We start from the raw sequence: 21844 nt of genomic DNA on the forward strand, positions 1-21844 counted from the left end.
CAAGAAATCCAACTGTTTGTAGGGAACGGGCCTCATCAACATTAAACCCTGCATTTACCCATTTAACTCCCGGTTTTTGAGCTCCACAGGTTTGGTGTTCTAACACCGTCAGAGCGCTACCATCACTCTGTGTTGTATTTTAAAATTTTTATCAAAATAGAGGTAGGCTCAGGGCACCTTGGTAGTGCAGCTGGTTGAGTGTCTGACTCTTGGTTTTGGCTCTGGTCTTTTTTTTTTTTTTAAAGATTTTATTTATTTATTTGACAGAGAGGGATCACAAGGAGGCAGAGAGGCAGGCAGAGAGAGAGAGAGGAGGAAGCAGGCTCCCTGCAGAGCAGAGAGCCCGATGCGGGACTCGATCCCAGAACCCTGAGATCATGACCCGAGCCGAAGGCAGCGGCCTAACCCACTGAGCCACCCAGGCGCCCGGGCTCCAGTCTTGATCTCAGGGTCCTGAACTCAAGCCCTGCATCAGGCTCTGCGATCCGCTTGAGTCCACGTCTCTGTCTCCATCCCTCCACACTTGTGCTCTCTATCACATAAATGAATCTTAAAAATACACACACATATATACGGAGGCTCCTCGGGGTCCTTTTGGCCCCTCATTTCTTTTTTTTTTTTTTTAAAGATTTTATTTATTTATTTGACAGACAGAGATCACAAGTAGGCAGAGAGAGGGGGAAGCAGGCTCCCCACTGAGCAGGGAGCCCAATGCGGGACTCGATCCCAGGACCCTGAGATCATGACCCGAGCCGAAGGCAGAGGCTTTAACCCACTGAGCCACCCAGGCGCCCCTGGCCCTCATTTCTGATCATTCCCCCCTCCCACCCCCAGCCCGTGACTCCCAACCCGCGGCTCCGCGTCCTGGGCGAAGGCCGGCTGCTCCAGATCCAGCCCACACAGGTCTCGGATTCAGGCCGATACCTGTGTGTAGCCAGCAACGTGGCTGGCGAGGATGACCAGGACTTCAATGTGCTCATCCAGGGTGTGTGGGGGCCGGTGGGAACGGGGGTGGGGGCGGCCCAGCTGGGGGAGGGAGGCGTCTGTGCGTCTGGAAGAATCTGGCAAGAGGACTCTGTTCCTGGCGGCTCCTTCCCTTTCTCATCGCTGCCTGGTGTGCTTTACTCCAGACCCCCGGCCAGGCTCTCCTATTAGCTGACTTTGTGACCTGAGGCCATCATCGCCTTCCCCCTGGTCTTGGTTTTACTTGGGTAAAATGTGGGTCATCAGATCAGGTGGCCTCGGGGGCCCCCAGCACTTCTCACAGCCGATGGTTCTGTGCCTCTGTGCTCCCATCAACTCTGGCTGAAACTTAGGATCTGGCTTCCTCCTCGGCGAGGGGTCAGCACATCATGGGGTGTCTTTTGAGGCTGCTGGACATAAGCCATAGAGGGCAGAAACCTTACCCTGGTGCCGAGCATAGTCGTTGCTCAGTAAACACTGGCGGAAAGAATGAGTGATTTTAAAAACCGCCTTGACCTAAGAGATCTGCTCTAACCATGAGATTTCCACACCCGACAGAGGCCAGCCCAGGCTCTCCTTGAGCAGAGACGAGTCCCCATCCCTTGGCTGTGTGTTCTAACAGCTTTGCCCCCTGCCCCAGTGCCCCCCATGTTCCAGAAACTGGACGATGCCAGTGCAGCCTTCGAGATCCTGTCCAGGGCAGAAGAGGAGGCCCGGGGCGGGGTGACAGAACGCCGGGAAGTTGTGGAGAACAACCCCGCCTACCTGTACTGTGACACCAACGCCATCCCCCCGCCGGAGCTCACCTGGTACAGGGAGGACCAGCCCCTCTCGGCCACAGATGGGGTGTCTGTTCTGCAAGGTAGTTTAGGGTGCACAGGGAGGTCGGGCATTGGCGGGCAGAGATCAGGGTTCACCCGCCTCGGAGCTGGGCTCCTTTACTGTCCTTACGAGTCTTGGAGCTCTCCCGTGTCCTGCTGGCTGTGTGGCTGTGTGACCACGGGCAGGCCATGCGACCACTCTGGGCCTCGGCTGCCTTTTGCAAACCCGGGCTAGTTGCTCTTTGCCTATTTCCAGGCAAGAACGGGGTCCCCCTTTGCCTCTGGTTTTTAGGCCCAAGGTTCTCACCTGGGCCGTGCCCGCCTCCAGCTCTGTAATGTCCCGGGATAACCAGCCAAAGCCGGTGTCTTTCTCGGCAGGGGGAGCCCGTCCCTTTAGTAAGATCTCATGAGGACCACACTGTGGGGGGGGGGGGATTCCAGGCGTAGAGCCCCGTGTCCTCTCATGGGCCGGGACTCCGTGACCTTTTAGCTTAGGATCTGCGCCAGATCCTGCCAGGCCTGGAGCCATGGTGGGGCCGGCTGGGGGTGGAGGCGGGGTGTTTGCATGGGCCTCTGGACAAACAGGGTCATTCCAAGGTTTGTACTTTGGTGCTTGCAAAAGATGGCAGCCTCTTGGAGATGGCGAAGAGGCAATGCTTACTGAAAGCTGTTTGTCAGAAACCCCTGACTGACCTCTCACCCTGGCCACTGCCCTTGGACCCGAGCACCGATCCAGATTCTGGGTACACAGTGAGCTCGGTCACATGCTGATTCCTACCTCAGCTCCCGACCAGAGGTTAATCCCAGTCATCCGCTGACCCGCCCCCGTCCTCCTAGCATTACCCTCCAACCCCACCGCTGACCTCTGACCCGGCCGCTGACCCTTAATCATGGGCACATAGTGGTCACAAGGGAACCTTAATTTTGAACCTTACCGTAGATTAATATCACATGTCAAGGGACCCCCCCAAATGCAGCTGTTGTTTCTCCAATCCCACTACTGTCCCCGGCTCTGGAGGTCATGAGCTCCCAGTCCCAACCCTGGTCACAAGTACATGGCAGCCGGGGCCAGCGATCCCCCAACCCAGAATCCAGAACACAGGATGACCCTAACCCGGGTCCACTGGAGACCCCCGCTAGCCCCACAGAGATGCCAGGGTCTGGCCCTAGCTCTCTCTTGATCGCAGAGGGGCCCAGGTGACATCTGCTAACCCCGATCACCACAGCCCAGGAGCTGCCTCATTGCTTCCCAAAAGCCCACCCCTGGACATTTGCCCGGCTCTCTGCCCCCTCCCTCTGTCTTCACGGGAGCCGAGCTCAGCGCTGCTGGGCACTCTTGGGAAGCCTCAGTTCTTCCATCTGTAATATGGGAGGAGGAGTAGCACCAGTGGCAGAGGCCAGGAAAATGTTCAGCCCAGGGCCTGGCCCACAGCAAGCAGGGCAGGCTGATTCTCTCCGTTTCACAGAGGAGGTGGGGCAGTGATGTCTTCGGGGTCCGCTGCCTCCGTCCCCTCGTTCAGGTGTCCGTCCCGTGTCCCCGCAGGAGGCCGGGTCCTGCAGATTCCCCTGGCGCGTGCGGAGGACGCCGGCAGGTACTCGTGCAAGGCCTCCAACGAGGCAGGCGAGGACTGGCTGCACTACGAGCTGCTTGTGCTGAGTGAGTGGCCAGCTTGGGGCCGGAGGGCTTCGGTTGGCGGGCCCCACGGGGGCCTCCCTGCTGACGGGGTCAAGGCAAAGGGCACGTTCAGTCCCGCCGTACTGGGAGGTGGATCACGGAGGCCGTGCGAGCTTGGACTGGGTTCAGATTCCAAGTGGGCCGCTTTCTAGCCGTATCACCTTGAGCAAATCCCGGCCCTCCCAGTGCCCCAGATTTCTTCGCTGCATCTGGGCCCGGAGGTGGAGGGAGTAGGGCGAGAGGCGGCGGGGAGGAGGGCACCAGCCGCCCTAAGCCGGAGCCTGGCACCATGTGCTGCTCTGCCCTCCTTGCTCACCCTCACCTCAGGGGCCTTTCCCAGGCAGGCTGCCTGCTCCTCACCCTGCTCTCCCCGGCCCCCCGCAGCCCCACCTGTGATCCTGGGTGACACGGAGGAGCTGGTGGAAGAGATGACCGTCAACGCCAGCAGCACCGTCAGCCTGCACTGCCCGGCCCTGGGCAACCCCATGCCCAGCATCTCATGGCTCCAGAACGGGCTGCCTTTCTCCCCGAGCCCACGGCTGCAGGTCCTAGAGGACGGGCAAGTCTTACAGGTCAGGGCGTCCTCCAGCTTGGGCTAAAGGCAGCAACTGCTGTGACTCGGTCCTGCTTGTCCAGGAACCAAGGAGCTGCCGTTATCTGCCAAACGAGGCTCTTTGCCTGGAAGCACGTTGGAGCAGCCGGGATTGAACCCAGCCCCCCGAGTAATCGAAATTCAGCTTGCTGGCGACACGGGGCTGCACTTAGCACCCAGAAAGGACACATATGCACCTCCTCCTAGAGCCCAGTACAGCACCGAGTGACTGTTTGGGGCCGGGGGGACACTGTTGTCACCACGTAGTTTGCTACAGGGAATCATCCATGTCAACCTCACACTGTGCCCAGAAGGTCACAGAGAGCCCTTGGGGGATGTGGCAGGCAATGTGTGCCTATCCGCGGAACCCCCGAGCACTGCTCCATGAGGACAGAGGTGGCCGGCCTTCTGGGGGCGGGAGCCCTCATGGTACTTCCTGGGGGAACCCCAGAGCCAGCAGGCCTGTGGGGTGTCCCAGGCACCTTCTCCCTGCCTCTGCAGGTGTCCACGGCGGAGGTGGCTGATGCCGCCAGCTACATGTGTGTGGCCGAGAACCCGGCGGGCTCCTCGGAGAAGCTCTTCACCCTCAGGGTCCAAGGTGAGCTGGGCTGAGCAGTGGCCCCTGGGGGTTTCCAGCTCAGGGGGGGCTCTGGGCTGGCCGTGGCCCGTTCCCCAGTTAACCCTGTGGGCAGACCTGGCCCCTCTTCCCGCCTGGAGAGGCACCGCCTCCTTGTTTCCAGCGTCCTGGGCTCTGGGCCCATGTGCCCCATGCGTGACCCTGGCTGGCACCAGCCATCTCCTGGGACAGGGAAGGGACCCTGATTCTTGCAGGCTCACTCCAGATAATTTTAAGCAACGTCGGAGGCCGCCAGGGAACGACTCCTCTGAGGCCTTACAGCACTGTTACTGAGACTTATTCTATCGCTGGCGTGGGGCTGACACGCTCCCCAGACCGACCTCTCGGCCAAGCAGGAGGCCAGCCCAAATGTACAGCTCACAGAGGCCACCCGGTAGGGGGTTTCCATCTCGTTGGCCTCGAGCTCTGCCTCCAGATGTGGGGCAGCTGTGGCCTCAGGGACGGGGATGACCGCGTGGAGCACTCCGGGTCTAGGACATGAGCCTGAATTGATATTTCAGCTTTGCTACTGATCCGCTGTGTGGCTTTGGGATGGTGACTCTCCCTCTCTGATCTCTGAGCCCCGTGTTCTCATCTGTGAGGCAGTTATGACACACGGGGGCTGGTCCATGGCCTTGTTCAAAGATGAACCAAGGCAGGGCACCAGGAGCTTCTCGAAGCCAAGTTCCACGCTGTGGCTCTCGGCCCACTGTGGGAATGCATTCTCATGGACATTTCTTTCTCCTGGCGGTTGTGGGGACAGCCCCCCCACGCATCACAGGTCCGAACTCGGAGCAGGTCACTGCCATCATCAACAGCAGCATCTCCCTATCCTGCGACGTCCATGCTCACCCGAGCCCTGAGGTCACGTGGTCCCGGGACAGCCAGCCCCTCTCCCTGGGAAAAGACGTCTTCCTCCTTCCTGGTAGGTAAACTGAGGCTCGGAGCCCGGCCTGAAGCCAGGTGGGAGGTCAGAGTTACTTCCTCCAACCTGGGACCGGAGGGGGAATCTGGAAAGGCTGGAGGGCTGTGGGCCTGGGGCCTGCTCGCTGGTGTAAGAGGCCGGTTCCCCCACCAGGCACCCACATGCTGCAGCTGGCCCGGGTACAGCCATCGGACTCTGGGACCTACACATGTGAGGCCCTCAATGCTGCCGGCCAGGACCAGAAGCTGGTGCAGCTCAGCGTGCTGGGTACGTCCTGTCTGTCCCCCAAACTCCACTGTCCCCCACTCCTTCAGGGAGCCCTCAGCTTCACCCCCTAAGGCAGCATGGCCAGGAGAGGGGCAGCGGGCCCTGGAGAAGCTGGGATGCCCGTGTTCTCTGCTCAGCATGCTGGGAAGACCTGGTCTGGAGAGTTGGACTCACTGTGTTTCAGACTCAGTTGGGCACGTATTGGCTCCGTGACCTTGGGCCAGTCACTCTCCCTCTTGGAGCCTCAGGCTTCCCACCTGTGAAGTCGAGGAGGGGACAGCGGGACAGCCATGGGAGCCAGCCTAGCCGAGGCCCTTCCCAAGCCTGATTGATCAGAGGTTCTCAGCCTGGAGCCAGTTTCCAGGCTCCTGGTCTTCAGAGTCCTCTTGGGGAAAAGCTGGCCCAAGCTGTCACGAGGCAGGACTCACTGGAAGGTTCCTTTTAGCCCTGGGTCTGATTGATGTATTCGCGTTCCCTACTGTGTGTGTGCCAGGCCCCGTGCGCTCAGAGCCAGGGGTGGAGGACCTCTGCACTGGTCTGCTGGAGGGACGTGGGCTGTGGGGACACCTAGGGAGGGCTCAAGTCCAGCCGGGGCCTGCCCTGTGTTGGGAAGTGCTCGGGAGGGCCATCAGAGCATCTCCCCATCTAGGGGGCTGAGGCCCAGAGAACGTAGGAGGAGGCTTTTCCGAGGTCACCCAGCAGGTCCTTGGCGCACTGACCCAGACTAGACTCTGCCTCCAACTCCCTGGGTCTATGCCATCCCTGGGCTGGGGGGGTGGGGGCGCTCCACCATGACCATGTGACACCGTGAGCCTCCGCCAGCCGTTCTCTACGGCGTGCCTTACTCCACTCACCTGCTGTCCCAGTTCCCCCCACCTTCAGGCGGCCTCCCAGCGGCCCCCAGGATGCGATCGCAGTCCGGGCCGGGGACAAAGCCATCCTCAGCTGTGAGACCGACTCACTTCCCGAGCCGACCGTGACCTGGCTCAAGGACGGGCAGCCCCTGGTCCTGGCACAGCGCACCCAGGCTCTGCTGGGGGGGCAGAGGCTGGAGATCCGGGATGCCCAGGTGAGCAGCGCGTGGCATGGGCGGCTGTGCGTGGCTGTGGGTCCCGGTCCTGGTGAGCCGGAGAGGTGGGACTGGGGAGCCGTGTGGCCCTGTGTGGGGACTGCTGCCTCCGAGGCCCGCAGGATCTCACCCCGAGTCGAGTGGTCTCCGGGGCAGGAACCATGAGAAGAGAGCAGGACTCCAGTCTGGTTCTGAGCTAATCTTGAGCAGGTCCATTCCCTATCACCTGCCTTTGCTTGCCTGGGATCTAGAAGCCTTTCCCCGGCCCCTCTGGCTGCGATTCTGGGAGTTGGCTCTGCCCACCCTCCCTGGTGTGGATGAGACTCACAATCGGCTGCTCTTCTGGGAAACGGCACTGGCTTCCTCTCTCCTGGCCCAGCGCCATCCCCACAGTGAGGGACTTTCCTCCAGGCTCGGCTGGCGTGCAGGCCCAGGGGAGGGTGGGGGTCTGGAACCTGTGCCCTCACCTCCCAACAGCCCTCCTGCTTCTCGAAGTTCTTGGGGGAAGGCCAGGGGGTCCTATCTCCTATGGCTTCCCAGGCAGAACCAGCCTATCTGGGAAGTCCCTTGTCCAGAAGGTTCTGTGGCCTGGATGTTTTGGGGGAGCCCTGGGTACCCCAATCCCAGCTCCGGGTACACCATCACCACGTGCTCTCTTTGCCCTAGGTGCTGGATAAAGGGCTCTATAGCTGTAAAGTCAGCAATCCGGCTGGGGAGGCCATGCGGACATTTGTTCTCACTGTCCAGGGTAAGCTGGGGACCAGCCTGAGCGCATTGCCATGGGACCCCTAGCAGCACACGGGGCTTCCCAGGGTGGGAAGGGCAGTTGCTAGAAAGAGGCAACAGCCCTGAGTGTATAGGGCACAGGATTCAGCACTGAAAAGACCAGGATCAGAACAGCACTCGGCCCGTGACCTGCTCCGGGGCTCAGCACACCGCCTCGCCTGCTTCTAGCCTCAGGGTTGTCTTTAGTCGAAGGAGCGAAGGCAGCACTGCCTCTTACTATATGGGAAGCGTTCAGTCGATGGGCTGCCGTGAACTTATCTATAAAGTGCTGGGCACGAGCCTCACATGCCAGCCCTGGGAGGAGATCCCCCAGGAATCAGATTGTTGGGAGTCCTGGGGCCATGTCACCACCATTTGGAGCCCCAGTGGAGGCCCGTTCCATCAGCCCAAGGATGGAGCACAGACGGCACGGGATTGGACATGGCTCCGGGGGGGCGGGGGTGAGGGGAAGCTCACGTAGGGAAGCAAGGGGTGAAGGCTCAGCCGCATTTGCTTGGGGTCAGCTGTTCGGTTAGAGTATAGAGTCCGCTGTGTAACAAAGAGATCTCAAAACACAGTGGATTAAATGAGAGAGAATGTTACCTCTCTCGTGCAAAAGGCCAGGGGTGATTGTCCAAGCTGGCGGATAGCTCAGGGCCTACGGAGTGGTAAGTAAATGACTGAGTGGTGATTTGGGGACTCAGGATCATTCTGTCCGGTTGATCTGCACCCGTCCTCAGGGTGTTGCCCTTGGCCACCTGCATTCCCTCCTAGCTCATGGGAAGCAGAAAGGAACAGGACGAGAGAGTGAGCTTTTTTGTTTCAAGCGAGGGATGTGGGACTTGTATCTGTCTCCTCGGGTTGCATCCCATCCGTGGGGACGTAAGGAGCTGGCCACCGCAGGCTTCCAGGGACAATGAGAAACAGTTTTACCCAAGCGACCCTGCACTCATCTAAGCTGCTGGGCAAGTTGGGAAGGACAGGGCGGTGGGCAGGGGACACCGGCTCTCTGCCCCCGAAGGCAAAGCCAATGGCCTCCCCACCAAGTGAGCAGTGAATGGGTCCAACTGGGAGCCAAAATGCAGGCCATTGTTGAAAATTACCAACGCTAGGTGTGCTGTTTAAAGCCTTCTGATGGCTACACTGATGAGCAGTGGGAAGGGGGAGGGTCTGGTTGCTGAGAACACAGAAGGTGCATCCTGAGCACAGCCACGTTTGTTCCGCTCGTTGTGGTTGCCTGGGCTGCGTGGCCTCCCCTAGCCGAGCAGGAGGGAGTGTTTAGATCGATTAGTGATGTCTGCCCCGGCAGAGGCTGAGTGAGAGCTACCGGCACATTAGCCATGCGCTCGCCATCCTTGGGCTGAGTGGACCCCTCTGGACCCTGCTTTGTAAATGTTTTGAAATAGGCACAGATTCTATTTACACCGGTGACTAAAACAACCTGTACAAAGTGTACAGTGGCAAAGTATAAAGTGTCAACTACCAACCAGAAGGAAGAGCCGGTGGGGTGTCCCTAATGTGCCCAAGTGGAAGGAAGGGAGCTGCAGAGTCAGGACTGTGGCAATCGGGTGTGTCTCCCGCAGTGCCCCCAGTGTTTGAGAACCCCAAGACAGAGAAAGTGAGCCAGGTGGCCGGGAGCCCCCTGGTCCTGAGCTGTGACGTGACCGGGGTCCCCGCACCTGCTGTGAGCTGGCTGAAGGACAGAATGCCTGTCGGTGAGTCCATCGCGTCTTTTCGGCGCCGAATATTCCTTTCTGTGCTGCCGTGACCGCGAAAGGGGAAGAGGTGCTGGTGGTCACAGTTCTCAGCAAAATCGAAGGCGGCAATGTCCCGCCTGTCACACCCCGTTTGTCTTCAACCCTGCTGGCTCTTGAAATCCCAATGCTGACAGCCATTCCCGCGGGGGCCCAAAGGCTCCCTGTGTTTATGGCCCCGGTCAGCTTCCACGAGGTGGACGGATGCAGGGTAGGTGCTGGGGGCCCAGCCGGCCTGACCCCAGGCTTGGCGTTGGCCTCCAAAGCTGTTCTCCTCCCGGAATGCAGCTCTGTCCAGCCCAGCTGCTGGTCACCCCCGTCCAGGCCTTCATCCCTGTCTGGCCTTCTTCCCACCCCGGGGTCCCAGCAGAACCTCCTCTTGTCAGCTGGGGAAATACCTCTGGTGCCAGCCAGCTCTCTGCCCCTAGCCTTTCCCATTCCGGCCACCGCGGTCCCCCTGCCTCGTGAGGGCAGCAGCCCCCACACTGGTGCTGGGCCCACTCCAAGCCTCCAGTGCCGTCTCCACACAGTGAGGAAGGGGTCTCGAAGTGCAGCTCTGAGGGGGTTCCTTGTCCACTGAAAGCCTTCGGGCCATAGTCCTCAGAACCACAGCCTGGGAGGCCCCGTGGGGCCCAGCCAGCCACCTCCCCCTGCCCCACACTGGACCTCACGGACCCAGATCTCTCAGCTACTCCCACAAGCCCTTATCTGTCTGTCTGTCTTTCTCTCTGTCTGTCTGTCCCTCCCCTGACCCCCTCTCCTTGTCTCAACAACAGCTTTATCAAGATGTATATACCATACAATTTACCCACTTAAAGCTTGTAATTCCATCATTTTGACTATATTTGCAGACCTTCCCCACAACCCACCCAAAAGGCAACCCCTTACCCATTACTTTACAACCCCTGTTTCTGCCCAAACCTCCCACTAACCCCTGCGCCAGGCAGGCCCTAACCCGTTTTCTGTCTCTCTAGATTTGCCTGTTCTGGATATTTCATGTCACAGGAATTATGCAATAAGTGGCCTTTTGGGTCTCACTTTTCCACTTAGCCTGCTGTTTCTGGGGTCCATCCCTGTCATAGCGTGTGTCCATTCCACATTCCTTCTCTTAAATTAAATGTTTTTTGGGGCGCCTGGGTGGCTCAGTGGGTTAAAGCCTCTGCCTTTGGCTCAGGTCATGATCTTGGGATCCTGGGATCGAGCCCCACATCGGGCTCTCTGCTCAGCGGGGAGCCTGCTTCCTCCTCTCTCTCTCTCTCTCTCTCTCTCTGCCTGCCTCTCTGCCTCCTTGTGATCTCTGTCTGTCAAATAAATAAGCAAAATCTTAAAAATATATTAAATGTTTTTCATTCTTTTTTATGGCTGACTCTTCTACTGTGTGCCTGTATCGTCCTTGGTTAGTCCTGTCATCTGCTGGTGGACAGGGATGCCCCCACCCCCAGGGCAGTGAATAGTGTGCCGGGAAGGTTTGGGGACGGGAGTGCGTGGGGCGTACATAGTCCTTTCTCTTCGGATTGGTGGTGGAGCCACTCTGGGCCGCGTTCTCCACCTCCTTTCTTGACACATGCGCTTTCCTCCCCGAAATACCTACCCCGACCCCCCTGAGCCCCTCCACTGGCCTTTCACACCCGCCTAGTCCAGCTGGGATCTGCTTCCTCCAAAGACGTGCCTGACCCCTCCAGGCTCTGTCGGGGGCTTCTTGGGGCTGATCACGCAGGATCATGCGTGTCTCGCTGTCTCTGATGCACATGGAGCCCCTTGAGGACAGGAGCTGAGCTTTACTTGGCTTCGAACCCCAAACTCACAGCTAGACACTCAGTAGCTGTTCAGAAGCCTTCGTGTTGAGAGATGGGCTGTGCCAGTGAGGCCCTGGGGTTGGGGGGTGGCCCGGCCTGGGCTCAGGCAGAGGTGTAGCTGGAGAGAATGGGGGCCATGCCAGCCTGGGGCGGGGGTGCAGCCTGAGCAGAGGCCCTGGGGTGCCCCTAGCAGGACCTGCATGGGGACCAGGAAGCAGTCAGTGGGTGGCTGGTTCACCCTGATTGGAAGCCTTGGGAGGTGGTGGTGGGGTGGGGGTGGGGAGGGCCCAAGTGTCCGCAGGAAGAGGAGCGATTCCTGGACACTAAAGTGAGAGCGACATCTTGGCAAGAAATGTCCCCAGTGGAAGGAACTAGAGAAGGGCTCCAAGGCACAGAACAATCAGAGACCCAGCTAAGGAAGGTCGTGATAGAGTTGGCAAGAGACCCTGCCCCTGTCTGGGCCTCAGTCTCCCTGTGAGCCCAAGAGGCCAGCGGGTGATGCAAAGGTTCCAAGGGTCTTGTGAGTGTGGGGGAGGGGAACCTGCTCAGGCGAGTCATGAGACTGTTGTGTCTGGGCCCAGTGGTGGCACCTGGGGGAGGGGACGGGTTGGAGCCGGTGAGGGCCTGGCACGTCTCTGCACCCCCCAGAGAGCAGCGTGGCGCACGGCGTGGTCTCCCGCGGGGGCCGCCTCCAGCTGAGTCGCGTGCAGCCTGCCCAAGCTGGGACCTACACGTGTGTGGCCGAGAACGCCCAGGCCGAGGCCCGGAAGGACTTTGTGGTGGCCGTGCTCGGTAGGTCTGCGCCCTGCGCCCCCTATGTGTCCTGCCCCTGTCCCAGCCCACACCAGGCCCCAGGCCTCACCACAGTGCCTGCCACAGAGGCCCCCCAGATCCGGAGCTCGGGTGCCAGCCAGGAGCACAGTGTCCTGGAGGGTCAGGAGGTGCGGCTGGACTGCGAGGTGGACGGGCATCCGCCGCCCGACGTGACCTGGCTGAAGGACGGTGGCCCACTGGACCAGGGCGTAGGCCCCCACCTCCGGTAAGGCCTGACCCGGGCCCACCCGGGGCCCCAGGCAGCACCTGCAGACCCTCACGTGCTGGCCCTCGGCGCTCCGTCCCCCCGCAGCTTCTACGTGGACGGCAGCGGCCTGGTGCTGAAGGGCCTGAAGGCGGAGGACTCGGGCGCCTACACCTGCGTGGCCCACAACGCCGCCGGGGAGGACGCCAGGCTGCACACAGTGAGCGTGCTGGGTGAGCAGCTGAGGCGCGAGGAGAGGCGGGGGCTCTGCCATCCAGGATCTGTGGGACCTGGCCACGGGGAAGGGGGGGACCGCCACTGGGGCATCTGGAGGGTGATGCCAGGGCCTGGATGAAGAGACCTGCCCGCTCCCAGCCATGCCGGCGCTGTGATCCAGGCCACCCTCTGACCTCTCTGGGCCTCTGCATCCCATTCTTAGACCAGAGACCCAAGCACTCCAGCCGCGGGCTGTGACGGGAGAGTTGGGGAGTAGGGGAGATGCGGACGGAAGCCTGGGGTCTGAGAACCCCATATAAGGTGGTTGGTGCTTCCTGGCTTTGGCCCAAGAGGAGCCCATCTCCCCCACCTAGACCCTCTGCCTAAACCCCTCTGCGCCCCCTTTTTCTCTCTGCTCACCCCCAGTCCCTCCCACCATCGAGCAGTGGGCCGAGAGCTCGGGGACCCTGCTGAGCAGGCCCGGGGAGCTGGTGACCATGGCCTGCCCCGTCCGGGGCTCCGCGCCCATCCGCGTGAGCTGGCTGAAGGACGGCCTGCCCCTCCCGCTGTCCCAGCGCACTCACCTCCACAGCTCTGGCCGCACCCTCAGGTAGGGAACAGGCTCCTTGGCCCCTGGGCCGGCGGATCCCACACCCACTCCTCAGGTAGCTTGGGTTTCAGAACCCCTTGGAGTGGTTTTCAGAGAAAAATAATATAGACACACAGAGGTTTATGATGGGGAGAGTGAGGGTCCCCCTTCCCCCTAGCCCCAAATAGAACTCCAGAGATGAAAGGGACCTCTGCCCTCAGGCTCTTACAGCCCAGGGAGGGAGGCACAGATCCAGGTGAGGACACCTGCTTGTATCCAACTCAGCCTGCCCTGGGGTGCGGGAAATCAGGGAAGGCTTCCTGCAAGAAGGTTTCTGAGCAAGCCTTCACCCATTCTTCAGCCTTTTGGAGCACCGGCTTTTGCAGGTGCAGTTCCAGGTGCCTGGATAGAGCGGAGGGCAAAGCAAAGTCCCTTCCCGCTTGATCAGGGGAGGAGAGTGGGGGTCGGGGGGGACAGGAAGAGAGAGGAACTGTTTCGATGGAGTCCCCCCCCTTTTTCCCCTCCACCCTTCTTGGGGGGTTCAGGATTTCCCAGGTGCAGCTGGCGGATTCTGGTGTCTTCACCTGTGTGGCTGCAAACCCAGCCGGCGTGACCAACAGGAACTTCACCCTGCAGGTGCACGGTACGGACCGGGACGCTCGTTGGGGTGGGGGGTGTTGGAGAATAACTGCATCCTTTGGCCTCTTAGGGCACGAACACAGAGACTCAGTCTTTGATTCGTTTGGCTGCTCGTTCATGCATCTCGTGAGCAGCCATTAAGACACTGTGGTGTGCCAGGGCCTTACCAGGCACCGGGATGTAGCAGTGAGCAGAGGTGACCCCTTGTCCCCAGGAGGGCAGTGCAGGAAACAGCTCTGTAAAGAGGTGATCACGATTCCAGGCAACTAGTGACACCAGGGGAAGGACAGGGAGTGGTGGGAACACAGAGGAGGGTCCTTTAGTTGGCCTGGGGAGTTCAGGGAGGGCTTCCTGAGGAGGAGGTGAGGTCTACGCTGAAGACAGGAGAGGAGAAGGAATTGTCCAGGAGAAGGGCATTCTGACCTGTGTGGGGACAGCCTGTGTGAAGGTCCAAGCGTGACCTGCCATGAAATGAAGAGACTCTGCCCCTCTCTTGCCCTGTTCAGTGCCCCCTGTCCTGGAGCCGGTGGACTTCCAGAATGACGTGATGGTGGTCCGTGGCTCTTCGGTGGTCCTTCCCTGCGAAGCCCAGGGAAGCCCCCTCCCCCTCGTGTCATGGATGAAGGATGGGGAGCCCTTGTTGCCCCAGAGCCTGGGACAGGGGCCCAGCCTGCAGCTGGAGACAGTGGGAGCTGGTGACTCGGGGACCTACTCCTGCGTGGCCGTGAGTGAGGCGGGGGAAGCCAAGCGGCATTTCCAGCTGACAGTGATGGGTGAGTCCTCTGCCCACAAGGCCAGCTTCTCTGGGCCTGGGTGCAGGGTGGGCCTCGGGTGGGGACCAATGGAGAAGGTTGCGGGGGGTGAGCCCCTGGTGGATCTCCCCAGGGGCTGACGCCTGGGTGCTGGCTTTGGGGGCAAGGTAGTCTCATACAGGATGCTGACCTTGCGGTAGAAGGGCTGCATGGCCCTTCATTCTCCTGGGGCCACGCCCTTCAGCTTTGTCCCTCAAGCCGTTCTTTGTCCCTCAAAGAACCCCTGAAATCCAGAGGCAGAGCCCTAAGTCTCAACATGAAGTTTTGTAAATTTTGTGCCAGATTGGAAAGAGCTATGTCAGCTGTCTCCCCCCGCCCCACCCCCTGCCATACGGTGTGCTTGCTGGTTTTAAAGCACAAATAATTGGCCCATGCAAAGGGGCTCCTGGTTTCTAGCGCCCTTGGCCCCATCTGTGGTCAGCCTCTAGATGGTGGGGGGTGGGAGATGGACCCCAGCTCCCAGTGCCCTGCATGTAGCTGCCATGGCTAACCCCAGCCGGGTATCTTGCAGATCCCCCCCACATCGAGGACTCAGGCCAGCCTGCAGAGCTGTCGCTGACCCCCGGCTCCCCCTTGGAGCTCCGCTGTGATGCCCGGGGTACCCCCCTGCCCAACATCACCTGGCATAAAGACGGGCAGGCCCTGAGCAGGCCTGAGGACAGCAACAGGGAGCTCCGGGTGGAGGGCGTGCAGGTGCTGCTGGCCCCTCTCTGTGGGATGAGGCCGGGGGAAAGGGAGGCAGGGGAGGAGAAGGACCCTGTAGCACTTGGCCTTTAGGCTGAGCTCTTCCTTTGTGCGGGGTGAGCATGTGGAGACGACCCACCTGGGCCCTGCCCTCAAGAGTTCCCAGCCAGGTCAAAGCCAAGGCTGATGCAGAAATAAGAGGAGAGCTGGTGGAGTCAAGGGGTACTTCCTGGAGGAGGCAGGCTTTGCCCTAGCCATAAAGAAGCATCCCAGAGAGGAGAATGATCGGGGAAGGCCGGGTGGCCAACTCAACCAGCCTGAGTCTGAATCCTTGGTCCTCAGTTGTGGAGGAACCAAACCAGATCGGGGGTTGGGCAGGCTGGGGCCGGAGGCAGAGGCTCACACTGCCCCGTCCCCAGGTGGGCGATGCTGGGCTGTACACTTGCCTGGCCCAGAGCCCTGCTGGCGAAGTTGAGAAGAGCTTCCGGGTCAGGGTTCAAGGTAAGGAGGGGGTGCCAGGGCCGAGGCAGAAGAAGGTAAGATGGGGCTGCCGGGACAGGTCTGTCTCTCACAGCCTCTCTGCTGCCTGCCTAGGTCCCCCCCACATTATTGGGCCCCGAGGCCCCCGCTCCGTGGTCGGCCTGGCTCCAGGGCAGCTCGTTCTGGAATGCTCAGTAGAGGCGGAGCCGGCCCCCGAGATCGAATGGCACCGGGATGGCATCCTGCTGCAGGTGGGTGCCGGGCTGGGGACCCGGGGACGCCACCTTCTGTGCTGCTCAGGCCCTGGACCCTGTAGCCTGGATCCTCAGTGCTGAGGAGTGGCCCCCCATCTTCTGGATGAGGACACTGAGGCAAGGCTGGGACTTAACCCCGGCTTCTGATGCCTCTCTGTGTGCTTCCCATTAGACCTCCAAGCTCCACACAGTGGCTGGGTGACCCGGGGCTAGTTACCGAGGTTATCTGTGCTTTCCCCCATCCCCTAAATCGGGACCAAGGATTGTAGGGCTTCTAGAAGCTCTAGCTCCTAATCCAGGCCTGAGGCCTCCCTGCAATGTCCCGGACGGGCAGAGCCCAGGGGTAGGAACTCATTCCCTCCCACAGGAGCCTGTTTCCCCCAGAGGGGTGTCAGTTAAGCCACGGGCCTGCCCCACTGGTTCCTTGGTCCTCCGTGCCTGGTTCCTGGGGGATGGCTGGCGCTGGCCCAGCACTAATGAGCCTCTCTCCGCCCTGTGGACATTGCAGGCGGACACCCACACCCAGTTCCCGGAGGACGGCAGGTTCCTCCAGCTGCAGGCCTTGAGCACGGCCGACGGGGGCAACTACAGCTGCACGGCCCACAACGCCGCGGGCAGCACCAGCGTGGCCTTCCATGTGGACATCCACAGTGAGTGGGCCTCACCTCTCCCACCCCCACCCGCGCTGGCCCTTCCTCAGGCCGCAGACCCCGGCACCCACTCCCTCCGTGCCCCTCCTCCAGCGGTGCCCACCATCCAGCCGGGACCGGCCACGGTAAACGCCTCTGTGAACCAGACGGCCCTGCTGCCCTGCCAGGTGGACGGCACTCCCCCGCCCCTCGTGAGCTGGCGGAAGGACGGAGCCCCCTTGGATCCTGCCAGCCCTAGGTGGGACCGGGACCGCAAGGGGCTCGGGGGTGGCTTCTAAGCAGAAACCGCCTGGGCAGTTAGCACGGGAAGGTGGCTGTGTGGCCAGCATGTGGGTCTTCCCGGAACCCAAGAAATAGGCTTGTCCGGGGTGTGGAGGGTGTCGAGAACCCCAGGTGTCTGTCTGTCTGGTTTTGACTCTTGGTTGATCATCTCTGTTTCTGTGTGTGTGTGTGTGTGTGTGTGTGTGTGTCTTTCTCAGGCCAATTTTCTACACCTTTCTCTGTAACATGGCAGAGACATGCCCCCGCCCACCCCCAGGCCCCAAGTTATGGCTTCTGAGCTCAAGCAGCCTGCAGAGCCTTGAAAACTGCCAGACAATCCCAGCAGAATATTCCACAGGTCCAGCCTGAGTCCAGCTCACCCCCAGTCCCGCTGGCCCTGGGAAGGGGCAGTCCTCAGATCTGGGGGACATGCTTAAAAGGGGGGATATCTAGATGCTGTTGCCTGTTGACTCATAGGGAGAAGCTGGGCCCAGGTGGGACCGCGGGAGGCCCCTGATGTGCGGAGCTGCCCATGGCCGTGACCTCCTCTAACCTTGGCTTCATGGATGCAGCTCTCCAGAGCTAGCACTTTTCTGCAAGGAAAGCCAGGGGCAGAAGAGCTGCCCCCAGGGTCCAGCCCCTCCAAGGGCCTCCCTAGGCTGCTGGTCTCCATGACAACCCCCTCCCTCTGTTCTAGGCTGCAGGTCCTGCCCGAGGGCTCCTTGAGGATCCGGCCAGTCCTTGCCCAGGACGCCGGCCACTACCTCTGCCTTGCGTCCAACTCTGCAGGCTCCGATCGGCAAGGCCGTGATCTCCAGGTCTTCGGTAAGTGGACAGGACAGGAAGCTTCCTTGCCTTCAGCATCCATCCCCTGTCTGGGCCGGGTCCAGCCTGGTTTCTGGGTTCCTCCTTGCTGTCGGGAGCCAAGAGCAATGGTCTCTCAGTGTTCTTGACAATGAAGCCCGTGAGTAGAACTTGGGAACATGCATACTCAAAGACGCCTCTTTATTTTATGCATTTGGCACATACACGTAACGCTATACTATTGCGTTGAATGGGCAAGATAGGAAAAATTTGAAAGGAGAGCATCAGAATCCCTGTACCGGACTGTCTCAGCTCTTCTCACTTGGTGGAGGCCACTCTGCTTGGCGCTGGCCTCGAGCAGGGCTGATGAGGAGTGGGACCCTGAGGGCTATATTTAGGGAGAGCGGGTTAGGAGGCCGGCAAACGGGGGGTGGGGGCGAGCAAAGGTCCCATCACCCCAGATTAGGGAGCCTGTTGGAAGATTCCTGCAGAGTGTCTCCTGCCTCTCCCCTGCCCTCGGAGGATGGGTGCGTCGCCCTTGCCTCCAGCCCGCACCCTTGTTTCCTGGTGACTGCTCTCTCCCCAGAGCCTCCAGCCATCAGCCCGGGCCCATCCAACCTGACCCTCACTGCTCACACCCCTGCCTCACTGCCCTGTGAGGCCAGCGGCTCCCCCAAGCCCCGGGTGGTCTGGTGGAAGGATGGACAGAAACTGGATTTCCACCTGCAGCAGGGTGCTTACCGGTACGGAGCTGGGCCTCGGGGGGGTACCATGAGGTCCTCAGGATGGGGAAGGGGGTGCCCGTTTCATGGTAGGGAGGCCGGTCAAAAACAAGGCAGGGAGGCACTTGGGTTCTTAACGAAGCCAGTGCCAGGATCTGTGTCCTGACCTCAAGGGTCTAGAAGGATCTTCACTGAGATGCCCAACAAGGGGTTTAACACCATCACAGCTGCTGGAACCTAACAAGGTCAGTGCCTGGAGACCTGGGTTCAGCCGAACCCAGATACTAGTCTTCCCATTTCTCAAAGGCAGCAGGTCATGCAGTGGTCCGCGGGCACATTAAAGGGATCCGTTCACCACTTAATTCTCTAGTCATCTGTTGTATCCTATGCCAGGCCAGCATGGAGCTGTCCTCTACAGCAGGTGCCCCACTAACACAAGCCATTCTGATAAGGGACTTGGATGTGATCACTATCGCAGAAGTTGTCAGAACTGCTGGTTTCAGAAGAAAACACAGAGGGTGGTAGAGAAACACAAGGATGAAAATTTAACTTGCCCACATCTTTAAGAGTAGAAACTTCTAGAAGGAATTTCTAGATTCCGAGCAGGGTGGGGGGAGGGGGACAGATACCAGGGGAGAAATCAGTCTTGAGACACCCGGTCCCCTGCATCCAGATTGCCGGGCAGGCTGGTTGCAGCCGGCCGACTGTCTGTCTGTCCATCCCAGGCTCCTGCCCTCCAATGCCTTGCTCCTGGCAGCTCCCGGCCCCCAGGACTCAGCCCAGTTTGAGTGCGTGGTGAGCAATGAGATGGGCGAGGCCCGCAGGCTCTACCAAGTGACCGTCCAGGGTACGTTGGAACAGGAAGAAGGAGAGAGCGGATGGGGACATCACGGGCATCTCCTGACCCCACCCAGCCTCATGCAGACTAGAGCAGGCTAGAGCCTGATGCAGACTCTAGCACTGATCCTGGCATGTAGGAGCTCTCCGGAGAGTGCGCTCCCCAATCCAGATTATTCTAAACCGTAATCTGACCTTGCCATCACTCTGGTGAAAATTTCTCCCTTCGCAGCTGCCCACTGCACTCAGAATAGAATGCAAAGTGTCACCCGAGTCCCCAGGGTCCTGTGCATGATGGCCCAGCCAACCACCACCTCCCCTAACCCTCAGGTTCAGTTCACCCCAAGGCCTACCTCACTCTGGGATCTGGTCATGCTGCTTAGCTTTTAGTTCCTCACCTCAGGGCCTTTGCATATGCCGTTCCCTCTGCATATGCTGTTCCCTCTGTTCTGAGCACTTCCCTTTGCCCTTCACCCAGTGGGTCCTTGCTCTCCCTTTATATCTCAGGTTAAATGGCACTTTCCCCGGAGGCCTTCTCTGGCCTCCCCCACTCTTGGGAAGGCTCCCTTCTCCTGTGAACTGCTCTGGAGAGACCTAGCTCCTATCCCTACAGAGAGCAGTTCATAAGGGTACCCCCAAGTCCAGCAAAAAATACTTCCCAAGTGAATGTGACCTCTCCTCTCTCGCCCCTCCCTCCCTGGCCCTCCATCACTAATGTCACCTATGTCTTAGTCTCTGTCGATAGTTCTCATTCACCTGGCCCCGTGGCTATGTGGTCCCCTGTGGACCTTGGTAGGGCGTCAAGCCTTGTCTTGCCTTACAGTGCCTCCCACCATTGCCGATGACCAGACGGACTTCACCGTGACCAAGATGGCCCCTGTGGTCCTCACATGTCACAGCACGGGTGTCCCAGTCCCGGTCGTGTCCTGGAGCAAGGCTGGTGCCCAGCTGGGGGTGCGGGGGAATGGCTACCGTATCTTGCCTTCGGGTAAGTAAGGGTGAGCCGTGGAGAACAGAGACGGAGAGGATCAGGCGGAGGGTGTAAAGGCAGACCCTCGGAGCCTGGTGGGAGAGCGAGATGGAGAGCCCTGGCCTGGCTCTGCCATTCCCTGCTGTGTGACCTAGGGGAACCCCACACCCTCTCTGGGCCTTAGCATCCCCACTCATGTGCTAGCGTGTTGGTATCCGTCAGTGGTTCCCTGATGTCAGCTGACAGCAGTGCCGCTTCATGGCAACGTGAGGAAAATGAAAGCTACATGAGAGTCTCATCAGAAGGATTTTCCTTTACCCTAAAATTTACTTTCCTTAATATTTTGGTGTTAGAAGTTTTTTTCATGAAATCAAGGTGATAGTAGATGGATGCTTTTGAAATGTCTTTGCTTGTCAAAATGCCACTTTAGCTGTGAAGTGTGTAAACCTGATGATTCACAGACCTGTACCCCTCAGGCAAATAATACATTACATGTTAATTTTTTTTTAAAGCATTTTACAAAAAAAAAAAAAAAAGTTGGCCACTTTATGGGGATTCTCCAAATTACATTTGCTTGTTCATTGGTGAGTGAGTAAAATCCTAAAGCCGGAGCGCCACCGGCCAGATCTGCGCTTTTCAAACCCTTCTGAAGCAACAGAACCCTTTCTTCTGTCAATCAGTTATAGGGAAGCCCATCATGTAAAAGAAAGCTGAGATTCTGGTTCTCTCTGGGGATGGGGAGGTCCAGGAGGATTAAAATGGTGTTCCCTGAGCACCAGACTAAGACTAAGACAAAACTAAGGAAGACAGGGCAGAGGGAAGACGGACAAAGCAGTAATCCAGGAAGCCTTCCTGGAGGAAGCAAGTTTTGAGCAGAACACAGCAAAGGTAGCAGGGTGAGGACCCGTGGAAGTATGGGTGGGTCAGGGATTGTGGGCAGGGCAGTGGCAGGTCCTAGAACATCACATCCAGAAGTTTCTAGAGACCATCCTGTCTGATTCTTCATTGCACATACAGGCAGGCCTCGAACCCAGGTTTTCCCCTGCTGCTTACAAACGGGCAGGGAGGCGGGTGGAGTGGCCTGCAGGAGAGACACAAGGGCAGTGGGGAGAGGTAACGGACATCTGTCCCGGGTCCCCTAGCTCTCTCCATGTCCTGTTGCCACCCACAGGCGCCCTGGAGATCGGGCAGGCCCTCCCTATCCACACTGGCCGCTACACGTGCACAGCCCGCAACTCTGCGGGTGTGGCCCACAAGCACGTGGTCCTTACCGTGCAAGGTAAGCCTCTCCTGGCAGGTGGAGGGCTAGAGGCAGGTAGGGCTGGGTAGGGAGGGGAGGGCCCCAGATTCCAGATGCCCAGACCTGCCTCTGATTCATGCTGCAATTTCAGGAATCCCCTATTCCTTGTAGAGGCTTCTCTCTCTGGTGCTCAGGCCCCCACCCCTGGTTGGAGGGGGCTGGGCATTAAAGGTGCCCCCAGGGACCTCTGTGGCCCTGTCCCCTTGCAGCCTCCCCTGTGGTGAAGCCTCTGCCCAGCGTGGTCCGGGCACTGGTGGCAGAGGAGGTCCTGCTGCCTTGCGAGGCTTCAGGCATCCCCCGGCCAAGCATCAGCTGGCAGAAGGAGGGGCTCAGCATCCCTGCAGGTAAGTCTGCTCGGCACCAGC

General features: G+C 59.7%; 1 protein-coding gene across 3 annotated transcripts in view; it reads left to right on the forward strand.

Moving 5' to 3' along the window:
• HMCN2 (hemicentin 2) overlaps positions 1–21844 on the forward strand; it is a 146214-nt gene that overhangs the window by 97993 nt on the left and 26377 nt on the right. For all 3 annotated transcript variants that reach the window (XR_006607453.1, XM_045082600.1, XM_045082601.1), the window contains exons 53-79: positions 835–985; positions 1604–1825; positions 3328–3441; positions 3844–4031; positions 4553–4649; positions 5431–5592; positions 5746–5859; positions 6726–6928; positions 7595–7676; positions 9277–9408; positions 11892–12035; positions 12123–12282; positions 12370–12494; positions 12904–13087; positions 13612–13709; positions 14212–14478; positions 15029–15210; positions 15621–15702; positions 15796–15932; positions 16444–16585; positions 16679–16823; positions 17544–17671; positions 18237–18393; positions 19098–19219; positions 20033–20197; positions 21351–21458; positions 21689–21823. Coding sequence is in view for 2 of the 3 variants with exons in the window: in XM_045082600.1 (XP_044938535.1) it covers positions 835–985; positions 1604–1825; positions 3328–3441; positions 3844–4031; positions 4553–4649; positions 5431–5592; positions 5746–5859; positions 6726–6928; positions 7595–7676; positions 9277–9408; positions 11892–12035; positions 12123–12282; positions 12370–12494; positions 12904–13087; positions 13612–13709; positions 14212–14478; positions 15029–15210; positions 15621–15702; positions 15796–15932; positions 16444–16585; positions 16679–16823; positions 17544–17671; positions 18237–18393; positions 19098–19219; positions 20033–20197; positions 21351–21458; positions 21689–21823 (3946 nt within the window). In the remaining variant the exon portion in view is untranslated. The remainder of the gene's footprint in view (positions 1–834; positions 986–1603; positions 1826–3327; positions 3442–3843; positions 4032–4552; positions 4650–5430; positions 5593–5745; positions 5860–6725; positions 6929–7594; positions 7677–9276; positions 9409–11891; positions 12036–12122; positions 12283–12369; positions 12495–12903; positions 13088–13611; positions 13710–14211; positions 14479–15028; positions 15211–15620; positions 15703–15795; positions 15933–16443; positions 16586–16678; positions 16824–17543; positions 17672–18236; positions 18394–19097; positions 19220–20032; positions 20198–21350; positions 21459–21688; positions 21824–21844) is intronic.

This window comes from Mustela putorius, unplaced genomic scaffold, assembly GCF_011764305.1.
Source record: "Mustela putorius furo isolate JIRA1106 unplaced genomic scaffold, ASM1176430v1.1 tig00000596_pilon_pilon_pilon, whole genome shotgun sequence".
In the NCBI taxonomy this organism is placed as follows: Eukaryota; Metazoa; Chordata; class Mammalia; order Carnivora; family Mustelidae; genus Mustela; species Mustela putorius.